The sequence below is a fragment of the Seriola aureovittata genome, chromosome 6 (genome assembly GCF_021018895.1).
Source record: "Seriola aureovittata isolate HTS-2021-v1 ecotype China chromosome 6, ASM2101889v1, whole genome shotgun sequence".
Classification (NCBI taxonomy): Eukaryota; Metazoa; Chordata; class Actinopteri; order Carangiformes; family Carangidae; genus Seriola; species Seriola aureovittata.
In genome coordinates this window covers 10,832,147-10,851,222 of record NC_079369.1, presented here as the reverse complement: position 1 = coordinate 10,851,222, position 19,076 = coordinate 10,832,147, and the positions used below count along the sequence as shown (strand labels likewise).

Sequence of the window (19,076 nt, the reverse complement as noted above, 5' to 3'; positions counted from 1 at the left end):
AGTCATTTTAATTCATTAATTTTGGTTTTACTGGACCTGTGCTTTCAGCCCATTCTGCTCCTCTGTTTTAGATGCTGACCATGACTTGGTGGGTGCTGACACTCCTCTGTGGATCACCTCAGCTTGTGTCCTTGCTTTTCCTCATGTTTTACCAAGGCAGAGGTCAGTCAAATGTAGTCTTTAACATTGCCTTCAAAATATGTAGAGAAGCTGCAGTTTGTTTGCTAATTTTCAGCATCCCTTGGGGAGAAAAAGAGGTTGGAAACTGGCAAATAAACATTTCTCAGCTGTGTTTCTTTTGATTGCATAGAAAACATTCACACTGAAATCCTCTGATGGTGAGCTTACTTTGATTATATGTGTTATTGTTTTGTTGTTGGAACCTATGAAACCTTCAAATTTTCACTATAATGTTTCCAATTCAAAATAGTGCCTTAAACTTCACTGCTGAAATCTGTTTCGTTTTGCACCTTCTAACTAAACCAGTGATGAGCATCCAGTGTTGTGCATGCAGTGGCTTCACTTTGTTGTTGTTGTTGGTATGACAAATGAAATATAAATGAAAGCATATTTGAATGACCAGGTAATGTGATAGTGAACACATTATATCCTGAAGTGATGAAGTTGGTTGGTATTCTCATTGTCAGCTTGGGCTGGTGCCACATGACAAATCTGCTAACCACATACTGTGTTACTGTGGAAACATGCTATAGATCAAGGAAGTATTACAAGTGCTAGTGGTAAATACCACTGCAAGCTTTGAACGTATGTCACTTCTGAGCTGCGTTGATGTCTGTGCCTGTCTCTGTGTGTTTGTATGCCTGCCCATCTGTCTCTCTGAAACCGAGTGTGAGGAGTCGGGGGAATAATTACCTGCATAATCCATTCTAGACAATTAGATAATGCTGATTAGTACAATGGGCTACATGGGGAATGGTGGTGTTGTATGTGGTAGAGTGGGTGGGGGTTTTGAGGGTCCTCTACCATTGAATGACATTATGTGTCTTGAAAGAGGAAGCTGAAAGAGAAGGCAGGTGGGCAGAAGAGTAAGAAAGAGGAGGAGAGGGAGACAAAGAGAAAGTATGTACAGAAAGATTTTTAGAGTGTCAAAAATGGAAAGGATTTATAATCTGGGAATCTTTTACACTCTCTGTTCGTGTAGATGTCCTCCCGCAGTCTGTAGACAGGCAGGTCAGCTAACTTAGAAACTAGACCGGTTCAGGGTCTGCCTCTCCACCAGTTTGTGCTGGGGTAGGCTCCAGCCCTGTGAGACCCTGGAAACAGGATAAACTGTTTGAATATGGATGATGTGAATGGATGAATCTTTACAAGTGGAAATTTTAGCAGGTGGCGGTACTGTTTTTGCACACTTTTGGAAGCTGTTGCCTTCTGACTTCATACTTGATATGTGGGATATGAAGTGTGGGAAGGCTGCAAGGCTCAAGTTAAGGAGGATTCACAGTGGGAGATGGCTACTCTACTGCCCTGTGTGTTATTCATTACCTCTGACAAGGAGGTTATGTTTTTAAATCTTATTTTTTCATTTGTTTGTTTGTCAGCAGGATTACGCAAAAAGTACTCAACCGGTTTGCACCGAATTTGGTGGAGGGATGGAGCATGGTGCTGATCCAGTTAAAGGGGCGTACCCAGGAATTTTTTTTTTTTACCACTTTTTATCCTTTCGTTCACTTTATGGATCTTGATGTAAAATATCAGGCATATTTACGGTACTGACTTGTGAGATGGTACAATTTGGTGAGGGCTCAAATAATAATGTGGACGTGTAGGATTGTTTAGCCTTGGTGGAGGTATGCGCTTTACTGAGTGCCATTCTAGTATTTACTTATTCATGCTTTTTAGTGTGGTATATTGACTGCATCTCTTTCAAAGCTGTCTTTAAAGGGACACTAAATAGCATTTGAAAAATCAAAAGGCAATTTGCAATTATAGGATAATGGTACATTAAATTTTCCTTTCTTTTTTGTCTAAGAGTTGCTTTATAGACACCATCAAAAGGTGACTTGTGATCGTAAGGAACGTGTCTCCTGGTGAGGCACGTGGTGTTTACTTGTTGTTTAACTTGGATGATAAAATTATTGATATACTATGTCTGTGACATGTCAAGATGTAGTGTAACAGTAGAACAAGTAGAGTCATAAAGTCAGCAAACTGACACTATAGCGTTTTACACAAAAACATGTTTTAAAAGGTTGCAATGGGCACATTAATTCTCTTTCAAGTGAAAATTTTAATTCACAAGTACTAAAACACAACATTTTTGATAGTACAGTTTCATTTGGTCTGTTATGACCTGTGGCGGATGATAGCTTCTTTTAAAAGTAGAAGCATTTGTCTTGGTTTAGATTAAACAGAGACTTCCTAAAGGTACAGTGCATATGAAATAGTGTGAAAACAGTAGAGTAGTAGATGTAATAAAAAACAATGTTCAAGACATTTTCCAAATCAATTTAAGTCAGAATGATGAAGTATTAATTAACAAATAACATGATCCTTTTATTACCTGTTTCATTTTTACTCATTGTTTAATATTAATTAACTTACAAATGCTTTTAATTTTAATTAAACAACTAATTAATAGATTATTTAAAAAAAAAAAAAACCTGGAAAAAAATCAACACTTAACCTTCTTAATGCGCCTCCACACGCAAACCGATGTGTATTTTTACAGAACCTGACTCTTTATAGTCCTGCTTGCTGGTTTAGACCACCTGTTTATTATCAGCGATTTCCTGCTGTAATACAAGGCCTTCATCACTGTTATCACAACCTCAAGATGATACAAAAATATATGTGTAAAGACAAATGTTTACATACATAATTTATTTCTCTAAATGGCACAATGGTTACTCACCATCAGATTAGATATTGGGGGGAAAATTGTAAAATTAGCCACAGTGCACATTCAAACAAACTTTGCAGAGTTTTAATGGAGGTTAATATAAGACCGCATTAGGTTTCCCCAAAAGGATCTATAGTGTGTGGTTATAGACTGCATTGGATAATAGGGTGTCTGTATGTGACCTTAATTGAGGCTTTGGGGCTGCCCTCTGGCTAACCCGCTTGTTATCAAATGCATTTTCTGTCTTACTGGAAACCCTCCACGGATGCCAAGACTGACTGTGTCCGATTCTACAGTGTCGGATTAATGGCTGTTTGATCAAGTTCAAAGGCAGAGCTGCCCTGGATAAACTCATTATAGACAGCGCCAAAAGACGGCCAGACCAGACTGGTGTACTGTACATGGAAAGGCTTTAAATACCAGGTCTTAGTTGGTCATGGTCCATTCTGGGCAGTCCTGTAAATAACATGTGCACTGGAGCCAGCAGTCAAAAGTAGGCAGGCAGACATTTTTTATCTTGCTGTAGCGGGAATATTTGTGGGGTGTTACAGTGGTAATCCTCCAGATACTCGACATATTGATTTTGATGACATCTTTGGCGGTAAGTGGACGCTGCTGTGGTGTTTCTGCACTGCAGTTTTGCCAGATGTCATTTCACAGTATGTGGCTCCTACTATAAGGTGCATTTTCTTGGAGTTTCTGTAATTCATGCAGGTTCTGTTGATTTTAAAAAAAAAAAAAAAAAAAAAAAAAAAAAGAATTTGGCAGCTGCCCAGATCTTCTGTTTATTCCAAATAAGCCACTGTTGCTGTTGACAGAAAAGTAAAATGATTGATTGTTTTTTTCCCCACAAAAGATCACCTAAGTACACATGGTGTAAAGATCATGGATAGTATGTAAGGTTAAATAAGTACTGTCATATCATCTAGAAATAGAGTCCAGCAAGAAAAACAATGTATTTTTATCAGCTGCATCAGTATATGAGGAAGTATCTCTTATGTTTGGGACGTGTATGTTGAATTGTGTCTAATGTTGAGGGAGAGATTGTTCTGTGTTAACAGTTTTGATCCTCATCAACAGGCATCTGTCAGTTTTCCTGAACAAGGCACTTGGTTTGCCCACTACGTCATTGTAGATCTGCATAATAATATCAGATAAAATATCTTCTACACTTCTGTATGAGTGCATAGGTTTGTTTCCCTAGCACGTGTGACTTGTATCGAGATAGTGTGATCAACTGTAGCCACATTGCACATACTTATATAACAGCAACTGCGTAAATGTCTTATCATGATATCTCTTCAGGCAAGCAGCATGCATGCTAAGTACTTGATGATAATCAGATTAAGGCAGTAGAATCATTATTGCAACTGACGTAATATTACTGGTTCATATGACTCGAATTCAGGTCAAAATCTGAGTGAGAATTACTTAATCAACAGACCTAGATTTCTTGTTAATCCTTCTAATAATTGCGCTCTGTGTATCCAATTTGTTGTCAGTGGTCTCCTGTTACGTGTTTTGTAGACTTGAACCTGATTGACCTGGATTTGCTCTTCTCATGATACTACATTTGAGAGCAGTGAGGAGTGGATGTGTTACAGTATGTAGTTTGACATGATGCTGCATTTACACTTGACAAACATCTGGATGCAGTGCTTCTGCAACCACTTCCGGAGGAGCTTTGGCAGTCAGATCAGTAGCATCCTTCACAGCAACCTGAGTGTGTTTACACCTGGATTTATATGCGATTAAGCATGATTGGATAGCTATCCAATCATTGGATAGCTATCCAATCATGCAAGATGCATTTTAATGCAAGGTGTAAACTGGGTAATAAACTTATCAGTCTAAATAACTATCGTGTGCATGTGCAACTCTGTGTGTAGTGTGTGTGTGTGTGTGTGTGTGTGTGTGTGTACTGCGTGAAGTTGTATTTGAGCGTTTGTGTGTGTGAATCTCGATTCATATCAGTTTGAGCCTAAGTCTTTGTGCATGACTGATTGCTTTCTCTGTCTGACCACAACTGAAAAGGGATCCATCTCTCTCTTTGCCTCTCTCTCCTCCCTCTGCCTCTCTCTCTGTCTCTCTCCCTCTCTGTGACTGGGTGTCTCTATCTACTCAGTTCCACCTTAAGAGGAGCTTTAGCAGCCTGTCATGTTTGTGTTGAAGCCAACAGGCACAATATATTACAGTCTAGGGCTTGCTGCTGAAAAGCCCGCTGGATCCTCCACTGACCTGCTGTTCTTTCCTGCTTTCCTCTCGTGTTTTTTTCCACATTTAGATTAAAAACAAAGCTCTCTCTCTCTCTATCTCTCTCTCTCCCTCCTCCCCTCCCTCCCTCATCATCTTCTTCTCCTTCTTCTCCTTCTTCTTTTCTGCGGCAGCAGTCAACGTAGAGGCTTCAGTGTGTCATAGAGAGGGCGAAGAGGAGGAAAAAGCAGAGAAGAAGACTGTTTGGACGCAGCAGAGTGTGTGTTTACGTTTGTATGATTCGCCATTGGACGGCCGGGTGAAGGGGCACGAGGAGAGGAGTAGGAGGAGGAGGAGAAGAACAGGGGAGCCTGCCTGGATGAAATTCTCTGTGTCATGTCAGTACGTGTGGACCTTGACTGATCACAGGGTGAGGAAAAGGGAGAGACACTAAGAGGAAGACGAAGAGGGGACAGAGAGAAAGGGGGAGAAACTGAGACTTTTGTTTCACTGGGAAAAGAAGAAGAAGAAGCAGCAGGAGGAGGTAAAGTCTGGCGCTCCGTTTTATCATGACATTGTTGGATAAACGAACCAAGGGATTGAGCGCTCTTCAGTTGTGTGTCAACAGGAATTCTCCTCAGAAGACAGAGAGAGGGAGAGAGAGAAAATAAGGAGAGAGACTCTGGAAGAGTGAAGACTGCTGTGTTCAGCCCAGCTCAGGAGCAGAGAGAGACCGGACTTACTGAGTGTGTGAGAGTGTGAGTGTGTTTGGGGGTTTGTGTGTGTGTGTGTGTGCGTGGCTGTGTAACCGGTGGAGGGCAGAGGAGTGGAGGGCCAGGGGACTAACCTGGCCATCAAACGGACTGGCAGCCTCTCCTCTCCTGGGATCATGTACCCTCAGGGCAGGCATCCGGTAAGTACCTCCTTATGTCTCTTTCTCCCGTCTGTCTCACTCTTTTTCTGTCTGTCTCTCATGCTCTCCCCATGTCTGTCTCTTGTGTACAAGCTCTCTCTGTCGCTTTTTATGTCTTAGATTTGCTATCTACCTATGTCCTGTTTTTGGTCTCTGTCTCCTCAGACTTCTCTGCTTCTCTTATCTACTGTCTTTCCTCTTTTTACTTCTTCATATTTCTCCTTATGTGTCCCTGCTTTTTGGTCCATGCTTAAGTCTCTTCATGTCTTTGTCAGCCTGTCCCTGTTTTCCCTGTCTCTTGTTTAGTTATAGGGACTGTACTGTAACATGAGGAGTGAGACGAGGGAAGGGATGCTGGTGGTGTTTGGGCTAAGAGATTCCCTGTTATGTATACACACACACACACACCCCACCTCCCTCTCTGTCAGATGCCTTTGAAATCTTTTTGATGGTTAGCTGTGTAGGTGGCATATAACTGAATCTGCACTTCTCAGCTTGTGTGTGTACATTTGCGTATGTATGTATGTGTGCCCATTAGTGTTTGGTTGTCTTTGTGTGTATGCACAATATGTGTGGGACTGTGTGCGTGGCAGCATGTGTGTGAGAATAGATGTGTTGGTATTAATGTGTGTGTGTGTGTGTGTGTAGGTGTGCTAAAGAGTCCGACCGACTGTCAGCTGCCCATTTGCTCATTTCTGTTGCTAATGAAATGCTTGTGTGCGCGCGCGCACACACACACACACACACACACACACACACTGACCGTTTAATTGAGAGTTAAATTCCACTTAATTCATTTCCATTACCACTAAGAAAGGTTGTGAGTGCACAAGTACTTTCCCTTTAATACCTCCTTAAACTCCCTTCCCTCCTTCAGTTTCACCCTTCATCAGTAGTGAGAATTTGCTGTTAATTTACCTACCTGGGTAAAATAAAGGTTAAAGAACAGAGGGATGAATGACAGCTTAGGCTCAGTCTGGCTTAGGCCATTCGTTTCACAGTGGCCCTGGTCCGGTTGCTATAATCACATTTGGTTGTCAGTCTCTTTGTATCTGCTACAAATGGGTCAGTGGCCACTTTGCCTCACAGTCAGCCAGCCAGCCAGCCAACTAGCCAGCAAGCCAGCCAGCTAGCTATCACACAGAATTATGAATGACATTTTCACAAGAGGAAGGCATGAGGAATCAATTATATGTACAGAGAGAATGCTAATAAGCCAGCCGCTGGAGGAGAGACGCTGAGAGAAACAAGAGAGAAGTGAAAAACAAAGGGAGAAAGTGAAAGATGTAAGAGCCGAGAGAGAGAAAAAAAAAGAGAAAGAATTCTTTAAAAAGGCTCTGCCGGGGGTGGAAAGAGAAATGAAAATGAATGAGAGATGCAAAGGAAGAATAGAGTGTGAACATTCCTCTGTTCTCTCCTTTAGAGGCGTATCAGAGAGTTTCCCGCTGTGATGCTCTGCGTTTGTGATAAAGTTCAATCCCAGATTGAGCCAACTCCAACCGATCGATAGCCTCTCTCTCTCCTTCTGTCTCCCTTCTGTTTTTCTCCATCTCTGTCTTTTGTCTCTCTCTCCTTCTTCCTCTGCAGCCCTCCTCTGCCAGTGTATATTTATTTCTGGTGCTGCTATGAAATGTGATCTGTGGAGAGGTGTGAGGGTGCAAAGAGCAGTTGGATGTGTGTGTGTGCATGCATCTGTGTGTTGACTGCATGTGTTTGTGGTTACTGAGTCTGTGTCTGTGCCTGTGCATACATTTTAATGTACATACACATGTGCATGCACAAGTGTGTGTTGGTCCCCATAAATTCAGATCAGGGTTAGTCATAAAATATGCATTTCATCTCATTTTTTCAGTCTATCTGCTTCTCCAACCGCAGAGGGGTTATACATTTCCTCTTGCCCTTTTTCATTGTTGAAGTACTTTAATTACCCATATTTCAGAGAAATTGTCATAGTAGGTATTTGTCACTTATTTTTATTTTGGTTGTATTACTGAATATAAATTCACGTGGTTTAAATATGCATGTTTTTGCACTGCAAATGTCATATACCTCACATTCCTGCTAACCATTTTCCAAAGCCAAAAGTTGTCATACAGCTGCTAATCTTCATATCTCAGATGCCAGATAATTCTTCACTTGCTACTGCATTACCTCCAAGTCATAGCAGAGCTTTGATCAAAAAGCAATGGATTATTAATTGGGAGAAAAATTTAAAGTTTCTCCAAGTAAATTTTCATATCACTGTGACATGATCTGAAACTACAGGCTTCTTTTGAAGGTTGGAAGTTCAACGTTAAAGTGCATTGTTTGTGCTGGTCAGCAGTCATGTAAGGTATTGGCAATTTTATAGTTAGTCTTGCAAATTGTTTGGTGGTACTTTGTAAATACATGACTACACACCATAATACGTAGGTGATTTCCCAGTAAACAGGTTTGACTCTGTTCACTCAGTAGGCTTGACGTGTCCTTGCTGGTGTCAGTCCAACATCATGGTCTACTTCTTGTCAGCCTCAGACGTCCAGAGCTGCCTCAAAAGCCGCTCCGTTTAACTCCCTTTGGAGGTGGAAAGGACAGCGTCTGCAGTATAAATAGATAAAATGTACATCCAAGGCTCGAGGAGCGTTATTTTTTTATCAGAGAAGAAGTCAGACTTTGTTCTCCTCGCTCGCAGATGGGAAAGGGTTAAAACCGAGGGCTGATTTGCCAGGCGAGTGGAGCTGTAATTGGTTCCACTGGATTTTAGTGGCAGGCGTTATCAGAACTGTGTGAATATATGTGTGTGTGTGTGTTAGTATTTGTGTGGTGTGTGTGTTTGTGTGTGTGTGAGATTTCTTTTTACTCTTTTTGCATCATGAATGTATACATTTTTGTATGAACAGTGCGTATTGCCTTGTTTGTTGTGTTAGATGTGTGTAAGTGATTGAGCACATGGACATACATATTTTTCTGACTGAGGTGTTTGTGTTCGTTTTCTTCGTTGTGTGCATTAGCTCTTAAGTGTTAAGTGTCTGTGCGTAAGTATATGTATGTACTGGTGTGTGTGCGCACCATGTACGTGTCTGTATCTGTCCTTGTGTTCTTGTAAAAGTGCTTGTGCATGTGTGAGTGCAGCTGTTAAAGTGTGTATGCTTGGATCTGAGAGAAAAAGGGGAAAGGAGAGCGGTGGCAGTTTGTGTGTGTGCGAGCATGTGTGTGCACTGTGTGCCAGCAACAATAGCAATAAATAACGTCCCAGTCCAACCTCGACTGTTGCTGTGAATGTACAAGCCCTTGATTGGCTGCCACACCCCAGTGTGAGAGAGACGGAGAGAGAGAGGATTTACTGTCTGTTTTCATGGTTAAGAAAGATGTCTATAAGTGTTAGCCAGCACACAGGATTCTGACCAGCTTTCCCATGCACATACACAGGTATTTTACATCAAGTGCAAACAGCTTCACAAACCAGCACACCTTTTCTCACATGCAGGTTTCTGCTCTACACTCACATTTACTTAAAGCTGCAGAATCCAGGAAGGTTTGGCTCTGTGTTGCTTAAAGCTGTCACTGTGTGTGTGTGTGTGTGTGTGTGTGTGTGTGTGTGTGTGTGTGTGTGTGTGTGTGTGTGTGTGTGTGTGTGTGTGTATATATACTACAAAATCTTCCCTATCTCTAGGAGTTGTGATGGCTGTAGTCTAGAGGATGAAGATCACTCGGAGTTTATTCAGCAAGTGTACAAGAAAGAGAGAAAAAATTAGTACAAAAGAGGATGAGAGGGAAAGTTGGATTTGGCTCCATTTGAGTTGCTGAAGGTGTCGAATGTTGTTCTAGAGTTACAACAATACTGGAGTTAAAAACAATACCTAATCGATCACATCTGCTCTGATCGTTATTATTACACTGTCCACGAACACGTTGAGTCACTTTATGCTTTTAAAATGTATGTTATGACAATAAAACAACTGTCTGAAGGGAAAAGGAAACGCCAAAGAAGCAAGCATGACTGTGTGTGTGTGTGTGTGCTACAGTTTGATCAACTGTTGGAAAATGTATAATCATCTGTGTGCGTGCATGCAGAGGCCTTCCTTCTCCTTTGGCCATGAGTATGGTAACACTTTATTTTTTACAGCAAGTAAATAAACTAATACCAAATATGTGGCCACAGAAATCACATCTGCTCGATTAATGAGGGCAGAGCCACTGTAAGAGTGTTTGTGTGTCTAAATGTTGGTTTTGAAGTGTTTGCGTATTAATGTGCAATGTAGTTGCATTGGCAAAACATGCTTAACTACTTACACTTTATGTATGTGCTTGCTGATGTGTATAGAGTTTTTTGGACGTGCGACTGTGTGCTATTCGCTTTTGAACAAAGTGGACCTGTTTTTTGTTTTTTTTCTTTTGGCATCTGGCTGTGTTGGACAGTTTGTTTTTCCCCAACATTTGTGGCTATAATGAAAGCCATGTACGGTAAACAGCACAGTGGATTGCTGTCACCTCCTGCAGATGACATTCTCCCCTCCTTCCCTTTGTCCTCTTCTTGTTTACATTTAATTTCATTCTGCATTTCAAAGGCAACCCCATAAAATGGCAAAAAGTCAACTAACAACAATATAACTGCAGTGAGACGACCCACAGAACAAGCAAAAAATCGTACAAGCAGCCAACAACTTCTACTCAGACATCAGCAGCCAACCAGATTAAGTCTGCTCTCTGATTAAAAAAAACAGGCCGTTTTCTATCCCCAAATCCTGTGTTCTGTGTTCTTTTCTTTGTCATTAAAAGAAATGATCAGAGCGAGGCTTGGATGGAGTCCAGAGACTCTTTTGGCTGCCAATCTTTCCCTGATTTGTAATCCACCGCTGGCTTAGTGGCTGACTGGTGAGCTGCAGCATTAACTTACTAGCTCTCTGACTGACTGACTGACTGACTGACTGACTTTTGCTTTGCTGGCTGGTTTGGTAGCAGGATGACTGACTGTTGCTTGTTAATTGAGTTTCAAACTGAACGACTGACTGGCTGGCTGCCAGGGTGACTTAGTGTTCACAGGTTCTCAGCACAATGAGAAGGCCACTAACTGTAAATGAGCTTCTATTGTTAGGCAGCTGACAGGGTGGCGCTCTCTAAGTTATCAAGACCTTTGAGTGGTCTTCCAAAAAAAAAAAAAAAAAAAAGGGGTGACAAAATGCAGGCAAAGCTGCATAGCACAGACAGAAAAAGGAAAAAATTCATGGTTGTAAGTTACATTTCTGTTCTTCCCTGTTGCTTGTCTTTCTTCCACACAGTCCAAACCTATGAGCCGTAGCTGACGTTCACTGCTGCTCATGTACACACACAGGCACTGACACTCCTGTGCCACACTTGGTATTTCTCATGTATTCATATGACTTTTGCCTAAATATTTCACCAGCCAATTATTATTTCATGTGCTATTCTTAGTGTGTCTCTGCTTGTCTCAGACACACACAGGATGAAGGAAGAACAAAGGGGGTAAGACGGAGAGGTAAAGAACGAAAGGAGAGAAAAGAGAGGGAGGAATGACACAGAAAAGCAAAAGAGAGAGCACAAGAGAAGAGAAAATGTTTTGTTTGTGGGTGTTTTGTCTGAATGAATGCATCCATGCATAGGCATGCCTTCTTATACTGTGTGAACACTCACGTGTTGGCAGAAAGTGTGCCAGGGGCTAAACGGATAGACAGAGAAGACAAACAGACAGATAGAATCATTTCTTTCCCAATCACTCCCAGACATGCATCTGTTTCACAGTTGCTGTCTCTCTCATGCAGCCGCTGCCACTGGTGGAAAAACAAGCAGCTGCTTGAACAGAGGACTTCCATGTGACAGACAGACAGACAGACAGACAGACAGACAAAGAGAGTGACAGAAAGACAGGTAGAACCAGACAAACCTAATATTCAGACAGAAAGTGAACAACATAATGAGAATCAGTAAGGATACTTTTTTTTTTTTTTTTTTAAATGTGATACTTGAACATAATTTCAAATAATCTCTACACAATTAATATTGTATTCTTCATTCCACTGATTGCGGCCATCACTGTGGCCGATATTGTCATTTTATCAAACATGCTTGCACGTTATCGCATCACTTTTACTGCTAGTTAATCAAGTCTGACAGTCGGACTCATGACAGGCAGACTGACAGGCCGGTCATCCTACAGACAGACAGACACTGACAGACAGTGGTTACGGCCATCGGGTCCCACCTCCGTTCTGTTATGTGATACAGTGAAATAGGCTTCACCCACCGCCCCCCCCCCCCCGCCCCACCCAACCCAACCGCCCTCCCTCCCCCTATATATAATCCTTCCTAATTCTCTGCTTGCCCGTGCCAGCTCCTCCAAATTGTGATTGACTGCTGTCCCACATGGTGTATATATATGTGTGTGTGTGTGTGTGTGTGTGTGTGTGTGTGTTTGTGCACAAGTGGCCCTTCCCTCTCTTCCTCCCCCTCCTCCACCTCCTAGATTAACCGGATCAGTTTTGGGTTTCAGGATCCCCTATGCTGACTACACACACACACACGAAAACACACACACACACACACACGAAAACACAGGAGGCGGTAGGCTGTTTTTGGCCCTTCGTGACGTGCTATTGGACCCCTAACAGTCTGGGCCGCCATCTGTCACAATACAGGAGAGACCAAACACACACACACACACACACACACACACACACACACACACACTCCAACAACAAATGTTTATTCTGATGTACATATAGCCTGACTTACCAATGACTCCATCTTTGTAAACATTGCAGAAGGATGCACATTTATCCCCTCATAACTTATGGCTCAGTTTTACTCTTACCAGCCAAAGTGTCCTTGAGCAAGACACCAGGTCTCTTATTACCACTAATGAGCGTGGACTAATTTGACACCAGCTTTCCATACTAGTCTCTTTATCCTGACAGTCAGAGCTCAGCACAGGCTGGGAATTTTTTTTGTTTTTTTTGTATTTTTCATTTCCTTTTTGCTCATAAGTTTTATTGCTCCAGGGTCCATGAGGCTCATTCACAAAGGTGAAACTGCCAAATTAAAAGAGGAATTCTGGAGTTTTTGTCCAACAGATGAAAGAAAGAAATTCAAATCTCTGTCATCAGCAAACTACAGAGGAGGCCGTCGCCATGTTGACACCAACGGCTGTCACTCGCAGATCTCTTGTATAATCCTGCTCTGTGACTATATGGGCTTTGTTATATGACTTAGTGCTGCTGATGTAACCTGCCAGCAGCACTTTGTTTGTGTGCATTCGCATGAGTATGTCTGTGTTCATGATAGCAGATGGTGGGAGCAGTATTGCCACAGACCAATGGACAGAGCACAGGGTAGAGCAGCTAGGCTGTGTTGACTACAGCAAAGACAGCATGACTCTCTCTCTCTTCATCTTCGTCCCATCCCCTCTGTGTCAGGCGGATGAATGGTTGGCTATCTCTCTCAGTCAGCAGCCACGCCGCTCTTTCATCATCTGTCTCTCTGCTCGTTCTTTCATTCCTCTGTAAGAATGTCAGACTAGTCTATACCTCCCTCCATCCTTCAGACCATCCTTCTCTCTGTCTGTCAGATGAGTATCTATCTCTCCTCTGCCTTCTTAATTTGTCAAGCCATCCCTCCATCCATACTCTCACTCCCACTGTGGGTTTGTGTGTTCTGCGTGTGTGTTTAGAGTGTGAATCTGCATGTTCCGGTGTGAGCGTTTGTTTGTTTGTTTGTGTGCTTTTCAATGCGCTCATGGTTTCGTGGGTGTGTGTGTATCTGCCTGTGCCAGATCGCTATCTATCTGTCACCCCTCCCTCATCCCCCGCCTTCCCTCCCCCACTGAGTGTGTGTGTGTGGTGTGAATCAAGGTCAGTGGGGATCTGTTGGCAGACACCCCCCCATCTATCCCACCCTCCCCCTCCACCACTCCCTTCCACACACACACCCAGAGGGATTGTGTGTGTTGTGCCCTTCCAGACATCTAGATGTCCCCGCTATGACTGCCTCAGCTCAGTTTAGCTCAGCTCAACTCGGCTCCGCGGATTAATTACTGGGGAACCCACCGCGTCTCTGACCTCCACCGTCGGACTAATTGAAATCTAATTGAATTGTGCTTGTCTAGACTAATGAAGCCCCGCCACTGAAACCGCCAATCTTTTAGCCGTAGCTGCGGGCCGATAGCCACCCAGCTGCACTGTAGTGACTGCACTTGAGTTTGGATGGATGAATAAATAGATGGATGGATATGTGGACTGATGAACAAAGGGATGGATAAATGAATTTATAGCTGCCTCTGGTAGTTAAATTACAAAAAAAAACCCTTAACGTGCAGGATTGAGGGTCTGCAGTCATCAGTGGCAAGGAAACTTAAGTACATCCATTTTCCAACTAAAACATCTCTTCCCTTATTTGAGGAATTTTATCTTAGCTCATATCAATGCTGAGGTTTGCATCTTTGCTGTTTGTCAGTGCCAAATCATAGTCAAAGCACACTTAATTTTGAGCCAAAAATCCTTTTACTATGATATCAGTAAACTTGAACAGCGTTGAAATAGCTCAGTTTTGTCTGCTTGTTGATGGAGGGAAAAAAAGATGGTTGGAAAAAAAAGGGGTGACTGGGTACTTGCCCACCACTGCAGGCATCTGTGATGCTCAGGGCTTGACCAGATACTTCATCAACACAGAGGGCAGTATTTGCAGGGTGGAAGTCAATGAGTTGTCCTTGTCTCTGTGCTAGCAACTCGGCGTCAGGGCAGTTGTGCAGGGGGGAGTGGGATCCAAGCAGGATAGTGAACCTCAATGCGCTCTTGGTGAGACTGCTCACTGACAGGTGATAAGAAGTGGCTGTAAAGAAGTGGCAGAGACACCTGGCAGTCTGCATCCTCCTCAGGCTAACAGCAGGAATCCCACAGTGCAGGGATTATTAGCCAATCCAAATATAGAGCAAAAGGGAGAAGAAGAATGCAAAAAAAAAAAGACGGTGTCCTCTTGCATAAAAATTTCCTGTGTGAATCTACAAAAAAGAAAACACAACCATTTCTGCTTACTCCAGCCCCAATCCCAAACATAAACAGCTACAGCATCAAAAAACATCCACAGTGCCCTTGTTTCTCAAACTTCATGAAGATTATGGAGGAGGAGGGCGGCTGTCGAATGCGCTTTAGACAGACATGGAAGGCTGGGGGTGGTGGTTGGGCCCCTGGGAGGTACTTGTTTTGTTGGGTCTTCTTTAGCTTTTAGCAGGTGAGAGACAGTGCCGTGATTCCCTATAAGTTATTCATTTGACGTTTCCTCCCTTCTCAGCTCTTTGTAGGCTGGAATACATTAACAACCTGGCAGAGTGGAGAGGATGCTAATGTGGAAGCGAGGGAGAGGCAGAGAAGAGGAAGAAAGGATGGGGGCAGTGGAGGGACGGAGGCAGAGTCATTAGAGGAGGAGAACAGAGAGAGAGAGAGGACAAGGCTTTATGATGTGTGGGAAGGGGAAGTGACCTTCCCTCTCACTTTCATCTTGGCTTTTTTCTCCCCTTACCTTGCTCTCTGACACAGACACATTCACTACTGTATATACACACACATGCGCGCGCACACACACACACACGCAGGTGAAATTGCATCTACACACGTGATGTAGACATAATGCATACATCTTAGTTTGAACAGGCCCATACACATGCATGTGCACCTCAGTGTCCGTTTTCATCCTTTCTTTCTCTCCTTCTCTCTCTCCCTTTTCCTGTGTAGGTCCCCTTGCAGCCCGGCCAGTCTTTCAAGTTCACAGTCCTGGAAACTCTGGACCGTATCAAGGAGGAATTCCAGTTCCTCCAGGCTCAGTATCACAGGTACACACACAATATTACATTACACATGTGGCACATGCACAAACATGCATGCATACACACAATGACGTCCACATTGTATTTTAACTCTAGTCACCTCATAAAGTGGTCAACAAACAGTTGTTAAATTCTTTCTTATCAAGTACAGTATAGTCTCCACTCTAAATGTGATAATTGTAGAAACAACACATTGTAATTTAGTTCAGTAGAAGTGGGTGTTGAATTCTTGAATATATGAACCAATAAAGATAATATGACAGCATACAAATGCTGTCCTTTACAACACTGAATGTGAAAGGTATTGGAGACTGATAGAGTTGCAGGCTTTCATTCATAATTCTGTATCAGAGTTTTACACACTTCTCTTTGCATAAATTTATGAATCACCTTCTTTTGTGATAGATATACATTTACAGTAATTAGTGAAATCAATATAGGATCATAGCTTTTACCCACATGTTCATTATCGGTATACATCAAGTGCCCTTTTCCATTCAGTGTCTCTTTTAGTACAGAGATTTCCAGTTTACCCTATGATAATAAATACAATTAAACAAGAAATATTACAAAATATACACATATATTTTTAAATTTCCATTATTTCTGCTAATTGCTCTTGCCATTACATTTTGTTACAGTGTAGCTGAAATTGTAGATAATTGAGTTTATAGTTTCCAACATATCAAACAGGATATAATGCAGTGGAGGTCACTGATGGACACATTAACATATGGCTGACCGGAGGTGACCTTGGCTAAGAGAGATAAACCATCATAGGTTAAAACAACCAGCCTCTTGCTCACACTTCAGTGGGCATGCTGCACAGCCTGCTGTGATACAGCAACACTACTTTACTGCTAGGCATTGGACTGATAGATCTCAGTAACACACACTGATGCACACACAAAGATGCAGACAGCAACAGATATCTTTTCATGTTCATTATCAATGCTTTTGTGATTAAGACGAGTACAACCATGCAAATTGCAGCCAACTACCAGCACAACACCATAGCTTTTCATCATAATAAAAACTATCTGACTTAGCTTTACCTTTTCTGAATATTGCCCTGATAAAGTGTCTGCTAATCTCAGTTACTCAGTTTCCCACCTCAACTTGACAGTTTTAAACAGTCCAGAACAGATACATGTTAATAATGCACACTCAGTGAAGCATTCCCTTAATACCCTGAACTGGAGGATTTTGAGAAGCTTGCATTTGCAAAGGTTGTGCTCTATTTCATCAATTATTGACTAATGTAATACATTTGAAAGTACATTTGAAAATAACCAAACCTGAACCTGACCAGAGACCAAAGCACAACCCAATGAAAAGGCTGAAATGACACCTGGAATTTAGTGCTTTGCCAGAACCTCTTTGGCACGGTAGCAGAGCTCTATACATACTGATGTACACATGACGTACACAATCAGACACCCTCCCACACACATGTACAGTAGATGTGATGAATTGTAGTACGGAACAAGACACACCCTGCTGGCTGCTGCTGCCATGAAGGGGATATTTTTCAGTGTCACTTTCAGCAGTAATAAGTAGCCTCACCATATGGCTAGAAATAACTTTTTGGAATCCATACATAGTCTTAAACTGTGTTTGACCTCTAAAATATCTAAGTCCTGTGGGAATTCTAATTTATTTCACGGGATGCAAATAAACCATTTAATCTGTGTGTGTGCGTGTGTGTGTCCGTCCTTTTTCGTCCTTGTGCAGCCTGAAGCTGGAGTGTGAGAAGCTGGCCAGTGAGAAGACTGAGATGCAGAGGCACTACATCATGGTGAGTACAATCAGACCTTTACCGGAGCTGTACTGTGATTCGTTAGACTGACTGGGCCACTCAAACTCTGAAAAGAGTCTGATGGGTTCTTACGTAGGAATTACAATCAGCAGAGTTGTAACTGTGCTTTTGAACAGCTGGGTTGATGTTATTTAGTGTTCGTGTCACTCAGGAGTAAAATCTGTTTGTCTCTCCACTACTTCGTTCTTCTCACTGTTTTCTTCTCATTCTTTCTCTTGCGATTTCTCTCTTTTTCTCTCTCTCTCTCTCCGTCCCTTCTGTTTTCATTTATTTTCTCAATTCATTTGCATTGATATGTTTATAATAAAGATAATGCAAATGCAGTAAACACATTGCACATTTTCAAAACTCACAGAAAGTTGACACATTTAAATCATATTCATTATGATATATTAGGATATTCATGATTCGCAGAGGTACATAATCATGAATACCTGTAATAATGGAACACAGTTGCGCAAACCTTTTTCTCTCATGGACTATTTCTTGCTCCCTCATACCTCTCTTGGATTTGCACTTTTTGTTCTTCCAAAGCCATCCCTGTATTTTTCCTCCCTTAGACCCTCTATCTCATTCAGTCGGTTTCTCTGTCTCTTCTTCCTCTCTGTGTTTTCTCTCGTGCGCTAACAGCCTGAGCTCCCTCTGTGTCGTTGTGTCTGTGCGACTAAAGGCTCACATGTATTGTAAGCCTTCGTCTGTGGTACAAAACCCACACAGAGCCGACCAGAATACGATATGCACCATCTGCTAAGCTGCTCACATTTCATAAACCTGGGAGAGCAGGCAGGATCAGGGCCGTAAGCTAGATAGACACACAGATAGATAGACAGAAAGAGAAAGAACCAGACAGGCAGATAGACTGACAAATGGATTGTGAAGGAAAAGTGAGCAGACAGACAGGTTAACTGGCAGACAGACAAATGGATATAGAAGCACACAGGCAGACAAGCAGGAGATAAACGGATAAAAAGAAACCACACACACAAACACAAACACTCAGGAGATACAGCATATACACATTCATTCATCTATACTTACACTTACACACACACACACACACACACACACAGACACACACGCACATGCACACACACGCACATGCACACACACACACACACAGAGAGACACACACGCACATCCACTGTCCTTTATCCTTATTAGGACCTTCCATTAAAGATCTTTATTCCTCAGACCTAATTCTAATTCTTGTTATAACTGATAATGTATAAGTGCCAAATAAAACCTGTCAAAATGTCCCACAACTATTTCTCCAAATAGGATGTAATGAAACATTTCGTGACCTGTTGGATATTGCACATCACTACTTTTTAAAAGGTATATATATATATATTTTTTTTTTTAGTACTAATGATATAATAATAACACTGTCTAACGTAGTAGTAGTTATTCTTATGACTTACGTTAGTTACAGCCTTTTAAACAACATTTAAAAGAAAAAATAAAGAATTCTCTTAGAAAT

General features: G+C 42.0%; 1 protein-coding gene across 2 annotated transcripts in view; it reads left to right on the top strand.

Annotated features, from left to right (window-relative positions):
* The first annotated feature begins 5,049 nt into the window (after nucleotides 1–5,049).
* Nucleotides 5,050–19,076, top strand: part of tle2b (TLE family member 2, transcriptional corepressor b) — a 77,934-nt gene continuing 63,907 nt past the window's right edge. For both annotated transcript variants that reach the window (XM_056378350.1, XM_056378349.1), the window contains exons 1-3: nucleotides 5,050–5,966; nucleotides 15,686–15,783; nucleotides 17,512–17,575. In XM_056378350.1, the coding sequence (XP_056234325.1) occupies nucleotides 5,943–5,966; nucleotides 15,686–15,783; nucleotides 17,512–17,575 (186 nt within the window). In that variant the 5' untranslated portion in view covers nucleotides 5,050–5,942. The remainder of the gene's footprint in view (nucleotides 5,967–15,685; nucleotides 15,784–17,511; nucleotides 17,576–19,076) is intronic.